This window comes from Prionailurus viverrinus, chromosome B4 (assembly GCF_022837055.1).
Source record: "Prionailurus viverrinus isolate Anna chromosome B4, UM_Priviv_1.0, whole genome shotgun sequence".
Lineage (NCBI taxonomy): Eukaryota > Metazoa > Chordata > Mammalia > Carnivora > Felidae > Prionailurus > Prionailurus viverrinus.
In genome coordinates, this window is record NC_062567.1 from 69636347 (window position 1) to 69653948 (window position 17602).

General features: G+C 43.9%; 1 protein-coding gene and 1 pseudogene across 2 annotated transcripts in view; both read left to right on the forward strand.

Moving 5' to 3' along the window:
• The window catches only part of ANO6 (anoctamin 6), a 198507-nt gene that overhangs the window by 76280 nt on the left and 104625 nt on the right, over positions 1-17602 (forward strand). For both annotated transcript variants that reach the window (XM_047865899.1, XM_047865900.1), the window contains one exon: positions 2928-3007. In XM_047865899.1, coding sequence (XP_047721855.1) covers positions 2928-3007 — 80 coding nt within the window. The remainder of the gene's footprint in view (positions 1-2927; positions 3008-17602) is intronic.
• LOC125169786 (spermidine synthase-like) lies at positions 10131-10877 on the forward strand (annotated as a pseudogene).

A 17602-nucleotide genomic window follows, 5' to 3' on the forward strand; every position in this document is an offset into this window, starting at 1 on the left:
CCAGTGATCAATCAATCATGCCTAAGTAATGAAGCCTGAGTAAAAATCCAGAAGGACTGGATTTGGGGAGCTTCAGGTTGGTGAATGTGTACAGGTATGAGGAGAGTAGTGGCCTCAGAGAGGGCACTGAAGCCTTGTGTCTCTTCTCACATACCTTGCCCTTGTACCTCTTTATCTGGCTGTTCATCTGTGTCCTTTATAATTAATTGGTACATGTAAGTAAATGTTTCTCTGAGTTCTGTGAGCCACTCTAGCAAATTAATCAACCTGAGAAGAGGGTGGTGGGAGCCTTTGATTTATAGCCGCTCAGTCAGAAGCACAGGCAGGTAACCACCTGGGACTTACTGGTGGCTGTCTTGGGGGACTAAGCCCTTAACCTGTGGAATCTGATGCTGTCTTCAGGTAGATAGCATCAGAATTCAGTTTAATTATTTGGTGATGGGGGGGAGGGTGGGAAACATACATTGGAGTTATATTCTTTTGGCTGTTTAAATCTCTGCCTTTTTTATGTGATTGATTTATTGAAGAGGCTAGACCTGCTGATAAATTAGAACATTAATTTACTTAAATGCTTAATGTTTATTTAAACACATTTACATATTTAAGAATATTTAAGTTCTTTTAATTAAGAACATTTTCCTACATAGCCCAGATTACATTGTTACACTTATTGATGAGGTTTGGGGTGATAATGCGGTCCAGAGCTGACAGCCAAGAAAGAATCCTTGAAGAGGTCATTGGTGCAAAAAGGTGATTTTATTAAAGCATGGGGACAGGACCCTTGGGCAGAAAGAGCTGTGCTGGGATTGTGAAGAGTGACTGGTTTTATACTATGGAATTGAGAGAGGTAAAGACCAAAGGGAGGCTTCCAAAGGGACTTTGATACGGTAAAGAGGACTCGGTAAAGAGGCCTCGGAAGATACTTCAGGCCTTGCTGTTGTCAAGCTAAGGTTGTTTTTCCTCTAGTAAGGCCTTAACATCAGATGGTAGGGGGTTCCTGGAGAAACGTTTTACTCTGTCTGCCAGAAGTATTTGTCAGTGGGCTGTAGGTTATAAGGAAATTTAATGGTTTCTGCCATTTCCTTCTTGCCTTTGTTCCCCATATCACTATGGAGGGTGATGTTGGGGCTCCAGGAAACTGAATCTACAGGTTACTGGAGATTAGTCTATTGATAAGATTACCTTTTTCTTATAATTTACCAAGACATTTGTAGAGAGACAAATGGAGACTCATGGAGAGTCATGGAGACTCATGGCCTGCATGACTGTGATCTCTGTCAGTTAACCATTTGTTTCCTTTCCTTTCCTTTGTCCTTGGGCAGCCAGGAGTGCCTGAGGAATATCACCATATCCCCCCTGGGGTGGGGGGTGGCTGCTGTTAGCTTGTACTTTGCCCTTAGGCTGCCTTATGCTCCCTCATCACTTATCAATACTAATAATTCCTGAATATAATCCAACACAATCAATATTCACATTTTTCTAATTTGTTTTTAAGTCTTCTATATCTGGTCTGTTTAAACCAGGATACAGTCTAGAAGCATGCACTGCAAATGGTTGTTTTGTTTTCTCCTTATCTTTTCATCTGGAACAGTCCCTTTTATTTATATCAGGAACTTGTAGACAAGGTGAGACCGGTGTCTCACAGAACAACCCAGCTTCTGGATTTGCTTCCTTTATCCCTTCCACAGGGTGCAGTGACCACTAATCACATGTGGCTGTTAACCTGTTGAAATGTGGCCAGTCCAAATTGAGATGTGTTGTGGGTATAACATACACATTGGCTTTCTAACACTTAGTATAAAAAACGTAAACTATTTCACTAATAAATTTTTATATTGAATACATGTTTTTTTTTTTGCTATTTTTTTCATGTTTATTTAATAATTTTTGAGAGAGAGAAAGAGAGAGAGAGAGTGAGTGCAAGTAGGGGAGGGGCAGAGAGAGAGGGGGAGACACAGAATCTGACGCAGGCTCCAGGCTCTGAGCGGTCAGCACAGAGCCTGACAGGGGGCTCGAACTTGCAGACTACAAGATCATGACCTGGGCTGAAGTCGGACACTTACCTGGCTGAGCCACCCAGTGGCTCTTCTTGAATATATGTTTTTTTTGTTTTGTTTTGTTTGTTTTGATATATTGTCAAGTTGGCTAACATACAGTGTATACAGTGTGCTCTTGGCTTTGGGGATGGAGTCCCGTGATTCATTGCTTATATACAACACCCAGTGCTCATCCCAACAAGTGCCCTCCTCGATGCCCATCACCCATTTTTCCCTCTCCCCTCCTCCTCCCCATCAACCTCAGTTTGTTCTCTGTATTTAGGATTCTCTATGGTTTGCCTCCCTCTCTTGTTTGAAACTATTTTTTACCCCTGAATATATGTTTAAATGGTAATCTGGGTATATCAAGTTACAGAAATCATTTTGCTAAAATTAATTTTACCTGTTTATTTTTCATTTTCTTGATATACCCTACTAGAAAATTTTATTTGGCTCCCAGTGTATTTCTACCCGTGCTATTCAACAGATTTTAAAACAGAAAATTGCTACCCCAAAATGACTCCACATCAGTTCCCTGAGATGTAGTTGAAAAAAGAATATCAACAGGCTGAAATGTTCCTAAGCTAGAGTTTTGTGACATAGTTGTAAACATAGTTGCTGTGTCCTTCCATGTAGAAGATAAATGATTTTGCATAGATTGAGCCTACAGCTTTTTAAGACTGAGTATCCTAGAAACATGGCCTTGTCCAGTGGATGAAATAGCTACTGAAGATTTTGAGTGTCCCTGATAACTGAAAGTGTTAAATAATGTAAACTTAGAGGTGTGCCGTAAATGCTAAATACAGTTGTTAAGCCTGTACTGATGACTTAAAGGCAAAAAAAGTGTATGAGCCAGTGAAAGTTATGCTTTATTTATTTCTTTATTTTTAGTGTTGGAAAACCTTGAACAGACAGTTGTCTCCAGTTTTGGAACCCTGGAAAGTCAGCCTGATTTCCAAACCCCAGAATTTGTAAGTACTCCTACTCTATCTTAAATTTGAATTGGTTAGCGAGAGATTTCTCACAAAATGGAGAAAAGGGTTTTTTGTGAAATCTTGCCTTTGGCGCCCGTAGATCTGGCACTGTCTCACTTGCAGTGGCTGTGTATTTAAAGCTCCAGTTCTCTGGGGGACAAGTTACTGAACTACGTACAGTGCCTTGGCATCATGCTCTGTAGGCTTGTTCTTCATACTGCTTGTAAACAGCAAATGGGAACTCTTTCTGCAGGAAAGTAGCGTTGTTACTGCCCAGACTCCTCCTTCGTTCATTAATAGCCTTGGTATCTGTTTCTGCTGTTAGCAACTCTGGAAACCAGTGTTTACTGAGCACATATAAGTGCATTGACCAGTCTGATTCCCATTTCACCCTGGAGCCTACAGTCATACAACCTGTATAGATGTATCTTCTAGGGCTAGGAATATTTTATTGGTTGTTCCTACCAAGAGGGGAACTAAATGCTCTCACTAAATTAGACTCATTAAAGATTAGCCATGGTTCCTACCCTCGAGGAATTAAAAATCTTATTAGATGCTACTGTGGTTTTATTAATGCCTTGTTTAAAGAAAATTAAGCACATAGGATGCCTTGTGCAGAATGTCCTTACTAAATAGATTTTATATTAGGCTCATTTGAAGAGGGGGATGGGAAGAAGTGTTTCTCTGACTCATGTACCATATTATTGCCCCAAATGTATAGGAAAAGCATGCCAGGATCCACCTAGATTTACTTATTTTTGCCCCTTGCTGTAAATGGTTCAGCTACCATGTTAGCAATGCAAAAATCTTTTTTTTTTTTTTTTTGCTTTCTTTTCAAAGTGTGATATACGGTCGCCACTCTAGTAATTGGCAGATCACAATTGTATTATTGATAAAGACACACAAAAAAAGAACTCATTATGTGTTTTTCCTCTTCTCACTCATTCTTTATGGATTACGTACTCAATTGAACCAAGAGTAAGGAAACTAGGCAGTGCTCTGGACTGAAAAGGGATCGCCCATAAAACTATATCCACAATGTCACTTTATTTCACAGTGTGGGACTCCTGTGGTGTACTAGCAGATTGCCTACTGTGAAAAGCACTTGGATATAATAGAAAGACATAGTATTCAATGACTTCCCTGTTATATTCAATGAGATTTTCAGTGAAGGAAAATTGTGAACGCTCACCAATATTCCCGTATCTTAAAGTAGCAGAGCAACTTTGCAGTTTTTCTAACTTTTACAGTTAGAGCCCCTAAAGCAGAATTGACACAGATATGTCACATTTGAATGTGGAATTGGCACAGACTCGTGGAGCTGGTCCTTTCTTGTTTCATTTTCTAACTGCTTCTTATTGGTACTCTTTAAACACTATAGGTAGTCTAAAAAAAGCTGTGTGCAATAAAGTGTCGATGTGCTTGGTAAACACCTATTTAGTTCACACTGATTCCCTGTGCAAAAATAAAAGTATTTTTCTCAAGAACAGCTTTTAGTAGATGATGATGTTTGAGATTGGCGTGCCTCAGCAAAGTCTTTGCAATAGATAGTCTACACTGGTAATTACACTGGTGATGTTATTCAACCTTCAGCATTAACTTCTTGACTCTACTGCATTTTCCTTTCCAAGGGTGAAGCCCTAAGCGACAATAGTCAGGCGTCGAACTTGAGGAGTGCAGAATATACTTCTATTTTGAGAGATTTGTCCTAACAATGGGTCTGAGAACACCCAAGTTGAAAGGAGATTTTTAAGTTAAATCCCCATATTTTTATTTTTCCCTGTCATACTTCAAGAATATCTAGAATCTTTAGACCACATTAGTGCAGGTAAAGCTGTTAATCATGGTTTCCTTATATGTGTGGTTGATAACAAGATTTCTAAATCCAGCTATTCTCTTTCTCTAATTGTGTGTCCTACCATGTGTAGTAAGGAGTCTGTGATTTTCTGGTGCATATTTATAGATGTTCACACATCTGATGCTTATTGCATGCCACATCTTTGGGTTACATGTACATGGCTGCTGGTATTTTCTCATCACATCACTGGAGCCCCTGCACTTCCAGTTCCCCAGTAAACGTGTATTTCCCAAACTGTTGTCTCCTTGATAAACAAACAGGAGATGTATAAAGTGCCTTGGGAACCGAGTACTCGAGGGAATCCAGCACGATGTTTAAGGGTAGCCTTTTTTGTAGGCAGAAAGTTGCAGCATCAGTGAGAACGGGTCGTTCCAGCGTGTAGGCAGGTGGATTGGGCAGATGCCAGGACAAAACCAGGTAAGCTGATCGAAACCAAAAATTTTCATCAGAAACAGGGGCAAGAGTACAAACCCAGGAGCAGAGGGAGCCTGGCGCAAAGCAAAATTGAAAACAGAAAGAAGGTGGGGAAGGTGGTAAAAGGAGCTGAAATATCAGTGCTGTTTCTCCGTCTGGCATTTGGAAGGTGCACCTTCCGTTTGCGGAGGTGAGCTGAAATAAAGTGAGGCACAGACCGTGCTTGTTCAGACTTTATTCTCAAGTCATTCAGATTTTAGAAGGATGTTTTCATACAGCGGAGTGTATTTATATAGTCTGGCCAACATGGAGAACAAAATGCTTATCATTATTTGTTTCCTTCAGGATTTCTGTTGTTCTTTCGTTTAAAACAAGGCCTAAGTGAGCAGTGCTGGTCAGGGCGCCTTGGTTACCGGCGTGAGAAGCACATTAAAGCTTTCCTTCACAGCTCAGGTGTCTGTAATGTGACTAGTCAGGCAAAGCCATTGTTGCTGATAGCCTGCGTGAATCATGGGTAAATAAATGCCACTGTGAAGCTCCTGGGTGTCTCCAAGACACACAGCAGGCCGCCTTTCTCGGAAGGGCCCACCCCGACGCTCCTTCTCAGGGTCCCTGCAGGGTTTGTCCATCGATGACAGGTCCCCTGCGTACCTGTGTTGTTCCTCTCCGCCTCTCATTCCACTTCGCAGACCGAGGAGAGTGAGTTTTGCCAAAGTATCTGAAACGCTAGGCTGTGAACAGAGATGTGGACCTAAAGTGCCTGTGTTCTTGCTACCCCAAAGCTTGTGACGTAGCCCCACCTGGAGGTGGGGTGGGTGTGTGGGTGGGGCTCAAGGTGTAAGGGGCCTGGCTGAATGCTGACTTTACAGAGAGTAACTAGCTTATCTCCTTGTGGTAGGACACCATCTTGATCCTGGTTTGTTATTTTGTTCAAATCCAGTGGAAACCTGTTTATAATCTGCTTTATTAACTTAATATTTTATCCTGAATATTTCCCACACTTGTTTTTCCAGTTGTATTGGGATATAATTGACATGTAGCACTGTATAAGTTTAAGGTGTTCAGCTCCATGCTGTGTTTTTTTTTCTCTGAAATTATTGTTATCTTCTCTAACATCTGTTCTCTTTTGTTGATGAACTATAATTAATCAACATTGTAATTTTCAGAGTAATTAGTTCAAGGGAGATCTAGTCAAGGAAATGGTGACATGGCCAGATGTTCTGGAACCCTGTGATTGGTGGCCATCATTTAGGGACATGTGTCCTGAAAATAAACTGGCTTCATGATGACAAGCATCAGCCTCTGGAAAAGGAATTTGGCCAAAGTGAGGCTGGGGAATGGTTACAGATAACCTTGTAGAGTTCAGACTTTGAAGTAGAGTCTGCAGAACTAGGCAGGCTGAACCAACAATGAAGAGGGGCACCTGGGTGGCTCAATCAGCTGAGCATCTGACTCTTGATTTCAGCTCAGGTCATGGTTCCAGGATCATGGGATCAAGTCTCACATTGAGCCCTGTATCAGACTCCATGCTGAGCATGGAACCTGCTTGAGATATATTCTCTGTCTCCCTCCCCCTCCCTCCCCCTCCCTCCCTCTCCCCCTCCCTCCCCCTCCCTCCCTCTCCCCCTCCCTCCCTCTCCCCCTCCCTCCCTCTCCCCCTCCCTCCCCCTCCCTCCCCCTCCCTCCCCCTCCCTCCCCCTCCCTCCCTCTCCCCCTACCTCCCTCTCCCCCTACCTCCCCCTCCCTCCCCCTCCCTCCCCCTCCCTCCCTCTCCCTCCCTCTCCCTCTCCCTCTCCCTCTCCCTCTCCCTCTCCCTCTCCCTCTCCCTCTCCCTCTCCCTCTCCCTCTCCCTCTCCCTCTCCCCCCCTTCCTCCCTCCCCCCCCTCTTTGGCCCTCTCCCTTGCTTGTGTGTGTGTATTCACTCTCTCTCTCCAAAATTTAAAAAAAAAAAAAAAATGAGGATGGGAGCACCTGGTTAGCTCAGTAGGTTAAGCATCCAACTCTTGATTCATGGTTCATGAAATCAAGCCCCGCATTGGTCTGTCTGCTGTTAGCACAGAGTTTGCTTCAGATGCTCTGTCCCCTGCCCCTTGGCCCCTCCCCTGCTTGTGCTGTCTCTCTCTCAAAAAATAAACATTAAAAAAAAAATGAGGATGAGGAGCCATCCACATGGTAATGGAACAGATAAAGGTTTTTTCTGCATTGTGGTAGCATTGCAACCTAGGTTTCCCCTGGTACTGTTAATTTTAGGTCTGCTTAAGAGCAAAGGCAATCTGACGGGTTAGTCCAGAGGCTCATCCGTCATGGCTGGCCCAGAGGACCCCAGGTTCTTTCCAATCCCCAAGGAGTGGGAAAAAAGTAGGGGGAAAGTAGGGGAAAGGTTGAGTAATGGTCAAGGCTCTTTCTAGAAACCCTGACTCTGCTGGTACTGACTCAGGAATGCTAATGGGCATGATTGACTTGAGTACACAAGGAGTGAAGAATGTGATGAGGGGAGGAACTCTGTGGACCGGTGAGGAATCTGCTTGTAGCTGGCTGGATGGAAACTGTGGTCCACACAAAAGCACAGAGAAGGAAAGGCAAGGCTGTGGAATTATATTTTATGAGCTGGTTCTCACTAGTAATATCCCCTTTTCCAGCCTTGCCAGAACTTAAGGGTTATGTATAACTCTTCTGGCTTTTTAGAGGCAGGACGATTCTTAACCAGCTCTTGTTTCATACCAGTTGATGAGGTTTTCCTTGGTTTAGCTTCTGCCAAATTTGGAGTAGATTATAGGAGTTTGGGCTGGCAAAAGAATATTAGGATTATCATGGAATAAACCAGGGAAGATGATGAGAGACCACAGGATTTAGGAAGACTAAGCTAAAACATAGACTCGGGAAGATGAGGATCAAAGTGGAACAAAAATACATCCCCTTCATTTCACACCTGTGGTTATGTAGAGAGAAGGAGGTCTGAAGAGTCATTATCCTATTTGGGATTTCGTGTAACTGGTTCCCTTTTTGAGGGAATATACTACTTTATAAAAAATACGGTTGATTTCCTGAAATTCAAGTTTGATTGTCTTTAACTAGATGAAAAGACATGTGATCCTTAAAAATTAAAATGTTAGGGGCGCCTGGGTGGCGCAGTCGGTTAAGCGTCCGACTTCAGCCAGGTCACGATCTCGCGGTCCGTGAGTTCGAGCCCCGCGTCGGGCTCTGGGCTGATGGCTCAGAGCCTGGAGCCTGTTTCCGATTCTGTGTCTCCCTCTCTCTCTGCCCCTCCCCCGTTCATGCTCTGTCTCTCTCTGTCCCAAAAAAAAATAAATAAACGAAAAAAAAAAATTAAAATGTTAATCTATTTTAGGCACTGTAGTGAATACAAAAAAATCCCTATACTTGTGGAGCCTACATTTTGGTGGGAGAGACGTAAAAGACAAAATAAATAAGATATATAACATGCCATAACAGGGTAGGTCCTTTAGAGACAAGTAAGGTAAGGATTATAAGTGTGTGTTAGGGGTGTGGGGGTTGGCTACAGTTTTAAATAGAGTGTTCAGGTGATTTCTCAGCAATAGAGTGGTCAGAAGGTGATGAGTCAAAAGACCCGAAAGCAGGAGTGCTGAAGCAGAGTATTTGGAAATCCAGATGAAGGGCATTCCAGGCAGAAGGAAGAGCATAGACAAAGGTTCTGAGGTAGGAGGTTGCGATATGTTTGAGGAAATGGAGGGAAGCCAACATGACGAGCAGAATGAAAGGTGGTGAAAATCGTAGATAGTGGGGACTTCACTGTAAACACTTTGGTTTCACTGTGACTTGGGAGATCATTTGAGGTAAGCCTTGGGAGGATAAACTGGGGGGTTTTGAGCAGAAGAGGGACTTGACCTGCCCTGCCCTGTGTTTTAACAGGACCGCTTTGGCTGTGTTGAGAATAGACCATGGAGGAACAAGAGCAGAAGCAGGGGGACCAATGGGACTTTTCAGGAACCCAAGTGAGAGGTGGTGGTGGCTTGGCCCTGAGTGTGACTTATATGGCATTAGTGAGACATACTCAAATTGTCAGTATGTTTTGAAGAACCAATAGGATTTGTTGACAGAGCAGGTGTGAGGTGTGTGAGAAAGAGCAGTCAAGCATGACTCCATGGGTTTTGACCTGGGAGGGGCTGGGGAAGGAGCAGTCTGAGGGGAGGGGAGGCGGCGGAAAATAAAAATTCTGTTTTCAACATGGAAAACTTGAGACATCCAAATAGAGATGTCGACGTGCAGTAAAATATATGGGTCTGGAGTTAAAGAGAGCTAGCGATGTGGGAATTAGCGCACAGGTGGTGTTGAAAGCTGTGGACTGAATGAGAACAGCAAGAGGCAGGGCGAAGACACCCCGGACTGAGCCCTGGGGACTCCGGTGTTCACAGGTCAGAGACAGGAGGAAGCAGCAGCAGTGGAGTCTGAGAAGGAGGAGCCAGTGAGGCCGGAGGGAAACGAGGAGAGTCCTGGAAGCCAGATGAAGGAAGTAAAAAGTCCGGGGGGGGGGGGGGGGGGGAGTGACCAAATCCGCTGATGAGGATGGGAAATTGGATTTCGTGGTGTGGAGGAGACCTTGACAAGAGAAGGCTCAGCTGAACGGTGGGCTCCAAAACTAGGGAGGATTGAAAACAGGATGGGAGAAAAGGAACTGGATACATAGCATTTAGATAACACTTTCCATTTTTTTTTTTTCTTCTGAACACAAATGCAGAGCAAGAGGTTATTATGGATTAGGATGAAGAGAGGTTTTGTTTGCCTTGTTTTCTGTTTTTGTGTACAGTTAGTGTTAAGATGGCAGGAATTGCCCCTGCCCCACCAGCTGGGTTAGATTGTAGGGCCAGGATGGCGGGCAGAGCTGGTTCCAGCCCGTGCTCTGCCTGCCTGGGAGCCCTACCAGAATATCCTGTCTTCCTCGGTAAGAGCTGTGGCAACATGCTGTTATTGGATGGTGTCATCCAGCATACAGAGGAAGGAGTTCTCCTACCAGGAGATGGCAGCCAGCCTGTGCCTCCCCTGCAGCCATCCCAGCCCATGCCAGGTGCTGACCATTGCGTGTGGGGATGGGGATGCCCTGCAGGCTGTGGTGAAGCGTTCCTCTGGGGAGTCCGTGGTCCGGTGTGAGATTGACGAGGATGTCATTCAGGTCTCTAAGAAGTTCCTGCTGGGCCTGGGCTGGACTCCTCCAGTGCCAAGCTGACCCTATACATGGGCGGCGGTTTTGAGTTCATGGAACAGAACCAGGGCACCTTCAATGTTATCCTCACAGACTCCTCAGACCCCATAGGCCCTGCCTAGAGTCTCTTCAAGGAATCCTATTACCTGGACCTCATCGAGGAGATGCGGCAGTTCTGTAGGTCGCTCTTCCCTGTGGTGGCCTATGCTTACTGCACTGTCCCCACCTTCCCCAGTGGCCAGGCAGTCTTCATGCTGGGCAGCAAAAATCTGAGCACTAACTTCTGGAAGCCCGTGCAGCAGCTGACACAGAAGCAGGTAGAACAGATGCAGCCGAAATACTACAACTGGGATGTGCACCAGGCAGCCTTTGTCCTGCCTGAGCGTGCTGCCGAGACCCAGGATGATGTAAGCTGAGCCCAGGTGCCACTGCCCAGGACGTTGGGCCAGGGAGCCTCCAGGACTCCTGGGCATGACCAAACCCTTTTTCCCTGCCTGTGTGCCCACCAAGCAAGTGTTACAAGCCCCAGAATGCTGTCCGGTGGGCCTGGCTGGGCGGACGGTCTCTCAATGTGGTGTTCAGCCTCCAGGCTTATGCCAGCTGTGTATAGCCAAAAACAAACAAACAAACAAACAAACCACAGGAATTACTGTTTGTAAGGTGATGGGAATAATCCAGTAGGGAGAGAAAACCTGACGATGCAGGAGTGAGAAGGAAAAATTTCTGGAATGACATCCTTGAGAAGGCAAGAAAGGAATGGAATCTGGTCCATAAGTGGAGAGGTTGGACACCCTTCATGGCCGTAGAGACCATTCATTCTTATAAAAACACCATATGGGGACCCAGGTGGAATTAGTTCAGTAGTTTCGCTGGTAGGATCTTGTTGTTTTTTCTTGATTGCTTCTTGTTTACCCGTGAAATGAGAAGCAAGACATTAGCTAAGATTGAGGAAGGAAGAGAGGAAGAGACCTGGAGAGAGAGGAGAAGGTGTGACACAGTCATCTGAGAGTGAATGTTCTGGGAAATGTAGTATAATTTCCTGGCAGCACTGAGAGCCCACTTGAGGTTCCTGGTCATGATGAGTGCGTGCTTTTCCCATTCAAGTCCAGCTTTGGGAAACAGGTGTACAGTAGGCAACGAGTTTGATTTCACCAACTTGGGGGTTTCTCCCAAGTCAGTTCAGTGAAGCAAGACAAGGCTAAGAGAGTTTCAGGGTGTTTGCAAGAGAGCAGAGGACCAGGGACAGGAGCCGGGTGAGACAATAGGATCAGGAGAGTTAGACCTTAGTGGGGCTTGATAATTTTTGCAGTTGGGGTATTGGAGAGAGTAAACTGGAAAAATAGGAAGTGTTGGTTGGAGAATCCAATCTTTCTCACTGAGGAAGGAATTACAATAACCAGTACAGACAAGGTCTGGGATATGAGCATTGGAATGAGGGGCTGGGGCAATGTGGAGTTGCAAGGACAGGGTGGTGGAAGGATCACATGTGCATGTGGAAATCCCCAAGAATTATGTCAGGAGAGATGTCTTGGAGAGGTTAACAGTGAGGCAGGGCTTAAATCTTTAAGGAATGAGGGGTAGTGACTCAGGAATGAGTAGATGGCTGCCAAATGAGATGACCAGAGGTAGGAGAGGAATCTGAAGAGGGGCAGGCTAAAAACCAAGAAACAGATGGAAGTGGTGAGTAGCTTTAGGAATTCAGTCATATCAGGATTTCTCAGCCTCAGCACCAAATTTTGGGCTGGATTTCTCTGTGTTGTGGGAGCTGTCCTGTGCATTGTAGGCATTGTAGGGTGTTTAGCAGCATCCCTGGCCTCTACCCATGAGATGCCAGTGTTCTTTACCCACCTGTGACAACCAAATATGCCCAGACATTGTTAAATGTCCCTGGGGGCAAAATTGCCCTCATTTAAGAACCAGTGAGTTAGATGAATACTGAAAAAGCATTGGGGTCCCTGGTGTCCTTCCCCAAAGCTCTTTCTAGGGAGTGCTGGGGATGCCATTCTAATCCAGATTAGAGCAGATTATGCAATGAGCAGGAGAAAAAACAAAGTACCTCTCTTTCTAGGAGTTTGACTGTGAAGGGCTGGAGGATGAGAGCCCAGTGAGCAGAGGAGACTCTGGAGAACCAAAGATGATTTCCTTCTGTGGGTCAGATGGAGCCATAAACAGATTTAAATATTGATGAGAAGGATCCATGTGAGGGGAACAACTGACCTAGAGAAAAGAGCGGTCTGAAATGGGCTGTGGAATGGTTTGTAGATGTGGAGGAGTCAACGTTAGATCAGAGGAGCAGCATCTCCAAAGATCCAGGAGCAGCAGGTGGATGCTGCTGGTTTATGATTTGTTGGAGAGAAGCAGAGGGAGTTCTCATCCAACAGCTTCCATTTTCAGCTGCTGAGAGTGAAGAGAACAGTGAGTGCAGGGGCGGAGGTGGGGGGGAGTTGGCACGTTGAACCAGTTGTGAAATGGGAGACCAAGCTGGCTTGGAAAACCTAGGAAAAGTTCTAGGATGTCTGGGCAGTGGCGAGGGCCTGTGTGGGGCTAGCGACCTGAATTTACAACTAAACCAACCTGTGCTGCTGTGCTTTCTCCAGCATCACTCAGACACCACGAAAGCAGGTAGCAGGATTCAGCCCAAGTTAGGGCTTTGCTAAATGGTTGTGATGGAAAGAGCAGAATATTGGCAAGAGTGTTATTAAAATGATGAGCTGGGAAATGTAACTATACAAAAGGAGGGGAGGGAAAGAAATGCAAATCTGCAGATTGGTTAGAAAATGTCACAGGGCCTCTGAGGTCATTGTGCAATTAGGACAGGATGTTAGTGGTGGTCAGAAAGGGGGATTCCTGAGTAAGTGATTTTGGAAAGGCAATTTGTCAAGTAATAACAAGGTCTAGGTTGGGACCATGGAAGTTAGTGCATGAAAGGGAGAACATCATTGGTGATAAGAAGTCAAGTTACTAAGGGGTCAAGGTGGCCCAGTCATGTCTGTGGATGCAGATGTCCTTCTGGATGAGGGAAAACTTGGAATGGAGAGGGAAATGTGAGCCAGGGGCCAGATTTTCTGTGGGCCGGGAGCGTTAGCTGGCAGGTAGGAGACGATAGGCTCTAGGAAACTCTGGGGTCATACTCTGCTTGCATGGACCTAAGGGGAACTATTTTCATCCCAAGAACATTGAGGACTAATGGTCTGGAAGCAACATATAGAATGAGGTGAATGTCAACCTTACTTTCTTGCCCCCAGTGTGAAAGGTATAAAAGAATAATCAGAGCCAGCTCCTCATATGTCTGCATATTTTTGTTTGCAGGCTTTGTTTCAGAGTGATTGATCAAGTTTTATTTCAAGGTGGGTTCCCACCTTCATCCCCTCCCACCCCCCCTCCCCTCCCAAATCCAGACGTCGTTTTGGTTATTTCTAGCCTAAATGGCCCTGAGGCAAATGAATTGATGTTGGGGCTATTGAGAGAGATTATAGTTTATTTTATGGGCTGTCCAGAGTCTTTCTGGCTAATCCCAGAAATCCAACTGAAGTACCAAGATCTGCCTCAAGCTCACAAGATCTTCTGGATCTGGAAGACTGGGAATAAGGCAGGACCCTTCTGCTCAAGCATTTCTTTACTTGGATTTTTGCTCTTGTATCTTCTACAAAGAAATAGGATGGCTTTGCCTTGTACCTTTTGGCACTAAGTTCACCAAAATAAAAAAGAAAAGGAACTAAACCAAAAAAGGAAACCAAACAAAGGAACGGTGATTTGGCAAAAGGAACTCTCAAAAGAAGAAAGGAGACCAAAGATAGGCTAGTAAGAACTGCTCAGTTAGCCCATTTGCTATGGCAGCAATTCACATGGCATTTCAACTTTGAAAGCATTTTGTACATTTAAGAGCAAAAGGTGAGGGAATGTGTACTTTGCCTGAATATGGAGGGAAGGGGATGTACTCTTTTGTTTTATGTGGCTGATTCCAAAGCTACATTTGTTGATTTGTTAGGATTGGAAGGTAGGAACAAGAATAGGCGGCAGTCCAGCATACAACGTCTCAGTCAAAAATCTTTCTGACTCACTTCTTTGGAATGCAGAATGTATTTTCCCAGAGAAACAGTCATAAATGGTGATTGGACTTCTGGGTCCAGCCAGCCAGACTAGCTAAAGCCAGTTTAACTCAGAGTGCTAACAAAACTGTCATCCCATAATAATAGTTCGCTGAAACACTCCAGTCTTATTTTTTCCATTATTATTAAAATTTTAGAATAAACCTCAAGTCCAGAGTGAGTGCATGAGTGGAACATTGTGGAAAAAAATGCTTAGCATGATGAGTGGAAGAGAGGATTGGTTTTGAGTTATTTAGATTCTGAAGCAGTGTTCTGTCCAGAATTTGAGGAAGACAGTGTAATGGTATGAGGTAACAGACAAGAGCTTATCAGCTTCCATATTCCTTTTGTCTTTTCTGCTAGTGAAGGTGAACTTTAGATTGAAAGGTTCAAGTCCTGGGAAGGAGCTGTAGAAGTCCATGCTAGAGGCGCCTGGGTGGCTGTCTGTTGAGTGTCTGACTTCGGCTCAGGTCATGATCTCACTGTTCCTGAGTTTGGGCCCCATTTCGGACTCTGTGCTGACAACTTGGAGCCTGGAGCCTGCTTCAGATTCTGTCTCTCTGTCTAAAAAATAAATAAACGTTAAAAAAAAAAAAAAAGAAGTCCTTGGGACACCTGGGTGGCTCAGTCGGTTGAGCGTCTGGCTTCGGCTCAGGTCATGATCTCACAGTTCGTGGGTTCGAGCCCCGTATCGGGCTCTGTGCTGACAGCTCGGAGCCTGGAGCCTGCTTCGGATTCTGTGTCTCCCCCTCTCTCTGCTCCTCCCCTGCTCATGCTCGCTCTCTCTCTCTCTCTCTCTCTCTCTCTCTCTCTCTCTTTCCCCTTCAAAAATAAATAAAAACATTAAAAAAAAGTCCATGTTGCGTGAGACTGTTGTAGGAAGGTATATCATTATTCCAAATGAGTTTAAATTTCTTAGCTAGAAAAATTATATATCAACCAGGGTATTGAAAGAGCAGGTGAATTCGCTCGTGGAATCACAGTTGCTAATGGAGGTGATATGAGGGCTGGGGCAATTACCAGAATAATAGAGGGACAAATGTGACAATTTTCCAGAAGGGGTAGGGTTAGGGTAGAAGTTGGACATAAACTAAATTCTGATAAATGGAGACATTGACAACAGAGTATTACTCTCCAGGAATATCACAAGATGAGATTTTTAAGTGGGTGGTTTGTGAATGTTAGAAAAAGGAAAGGTCATCAGGAGCCAGTGCAAGTTCAATATAAATAAGTCATGTCAGACAGAGCACATTACCTTTTTTTTGTTTTTTAATGAGGGTGATTATAATGGTAGAACAGGAGAAAGCCACAGACATGTTTGTGTTTTTTAAAAATTGGAGTATAGTTGACACATTTTTGTGTGTTTTGAGTTTAGCAAATGGTATGAACAAAATTGAATTTAAATACAGAATGAAGAAATGTGGACCTAGTAAGAGTATACTTATCTGGGCAATTGATCTTGGTACCAAGACTGTGGAACAATGGCTGGAAATCAATTTCTAGAGGAGACAAAAATCAATATGAATTAAAGTAACGGCCTGCTCCTGATTCACAAATATGTGCTGCCTAAGTACAAATCATAAGAGCTGAAGCTAATGACTGATTATGTGAAAAGACTAGGTGTTTGGCTAATTAAATCTTAGTATGAATCAAGCATGTAATAACAATGTCAAAAAGTTTATGCAAGTTTAGGTTGCATTTGCACCTATGTGTCCAAAACAAAGAAATTACTAAGCTTCTCCCATTCAGTATTGGTAAAGCCACTTGGGCCCTCCATTTTAAGGAGGGGAGGCCATGTTGATTGGGGAAAAACAAGTGGTAGATCCTGACACTTAGGCAAAGCAGGACATCAAGTTTAAATATTTGATAATAGCAATTGGTGGATGGAGTTGCAAAATATAGTATTAAGACCTATGACTCGGAGGTATAGATAGGCAGACATTTCATTTTAGTGGAAAGATGTTTAATTCTTCAGAGGAGTTTAAATATAGACAGACTGGATAACAATCTAGCAGATGATGTATGCTTTAACCAGGATGTATCAGTGGGGATGGGAAGGAAGAACATACATGTTTTATGTGTAGCAGGACTTGGTAGCTGATGGCAAGCAGGGAATGACAGAAAGACAGGATGTTTCTGGGAATATAACACCCTAGTAAGTGACTCACTGTTGAATCTGAGTTGCTTTTGTTTTATTTCCCCCCCTCTTTCAACCTATTGTCATCATCAGCCAAATTTCCTCCTTGTAACAGTGTTCATTCTACTGTTTTTCCCCCTATTTTCAGAAAGCCTCCACTGAAATGCCTTGTGAATTCTTGCCCCACGCAGTATCCCATTTGAAATTCAGTGATCTATCCATTATCTGGGGAAATGTCAACATTAATTTGACAAAAACAGGCATGAGGAAAGCAGGGAGCCCTGGGCATTCTGAACAAAGATGTAATATCAGTATTTACCATGGAACTCATTTGATTATAAGTCATCTAGAAGCGTGCCACAATAATGGCCAGAAAAGCCCACAGAAGCAAAAGAATCAAGTTAAAGTTGAGAGTCTGCTGGTAAATAACCTGACTGCCATGACCTAAAAAACAGCACTAATGGAAGAAGTTGTAATAAAAATTTAAAGAGAAACACAGAACTTGGCAGAAACGTATACACAGAATGGATTCACAGGATTCCTGAAAATTGAAAAGGAGAGAGATCTGTAGGATTTCAACTATAGCTATCCCTCCCCCTGTACCCCAAACCCCCGTATTTTGAATTTGTAATTAGTTTGAAAGGCTTAAGGGCTCTGGAAAGATCATTTAAAATCCCTTTATTTCTGAAGTCCTACTAGCTAATTGCAATTTTCCTTGTTTTGACAAATTAATAATAAAAAAGTGCATCTTTACTGTAAGTCTCAAATGTATTCCTTAAATCTGTCTCTGGTTAAAAAAAAACAAAAACCTGTAAGATAGGTTTTTAATCAAAAAAAAATTCTAATGGCCCCTTCAAAAGGAAAATGCATTTACAGTTCCTTCTCCCAAGGCACTTTTTGAAATGTAGATTAATGT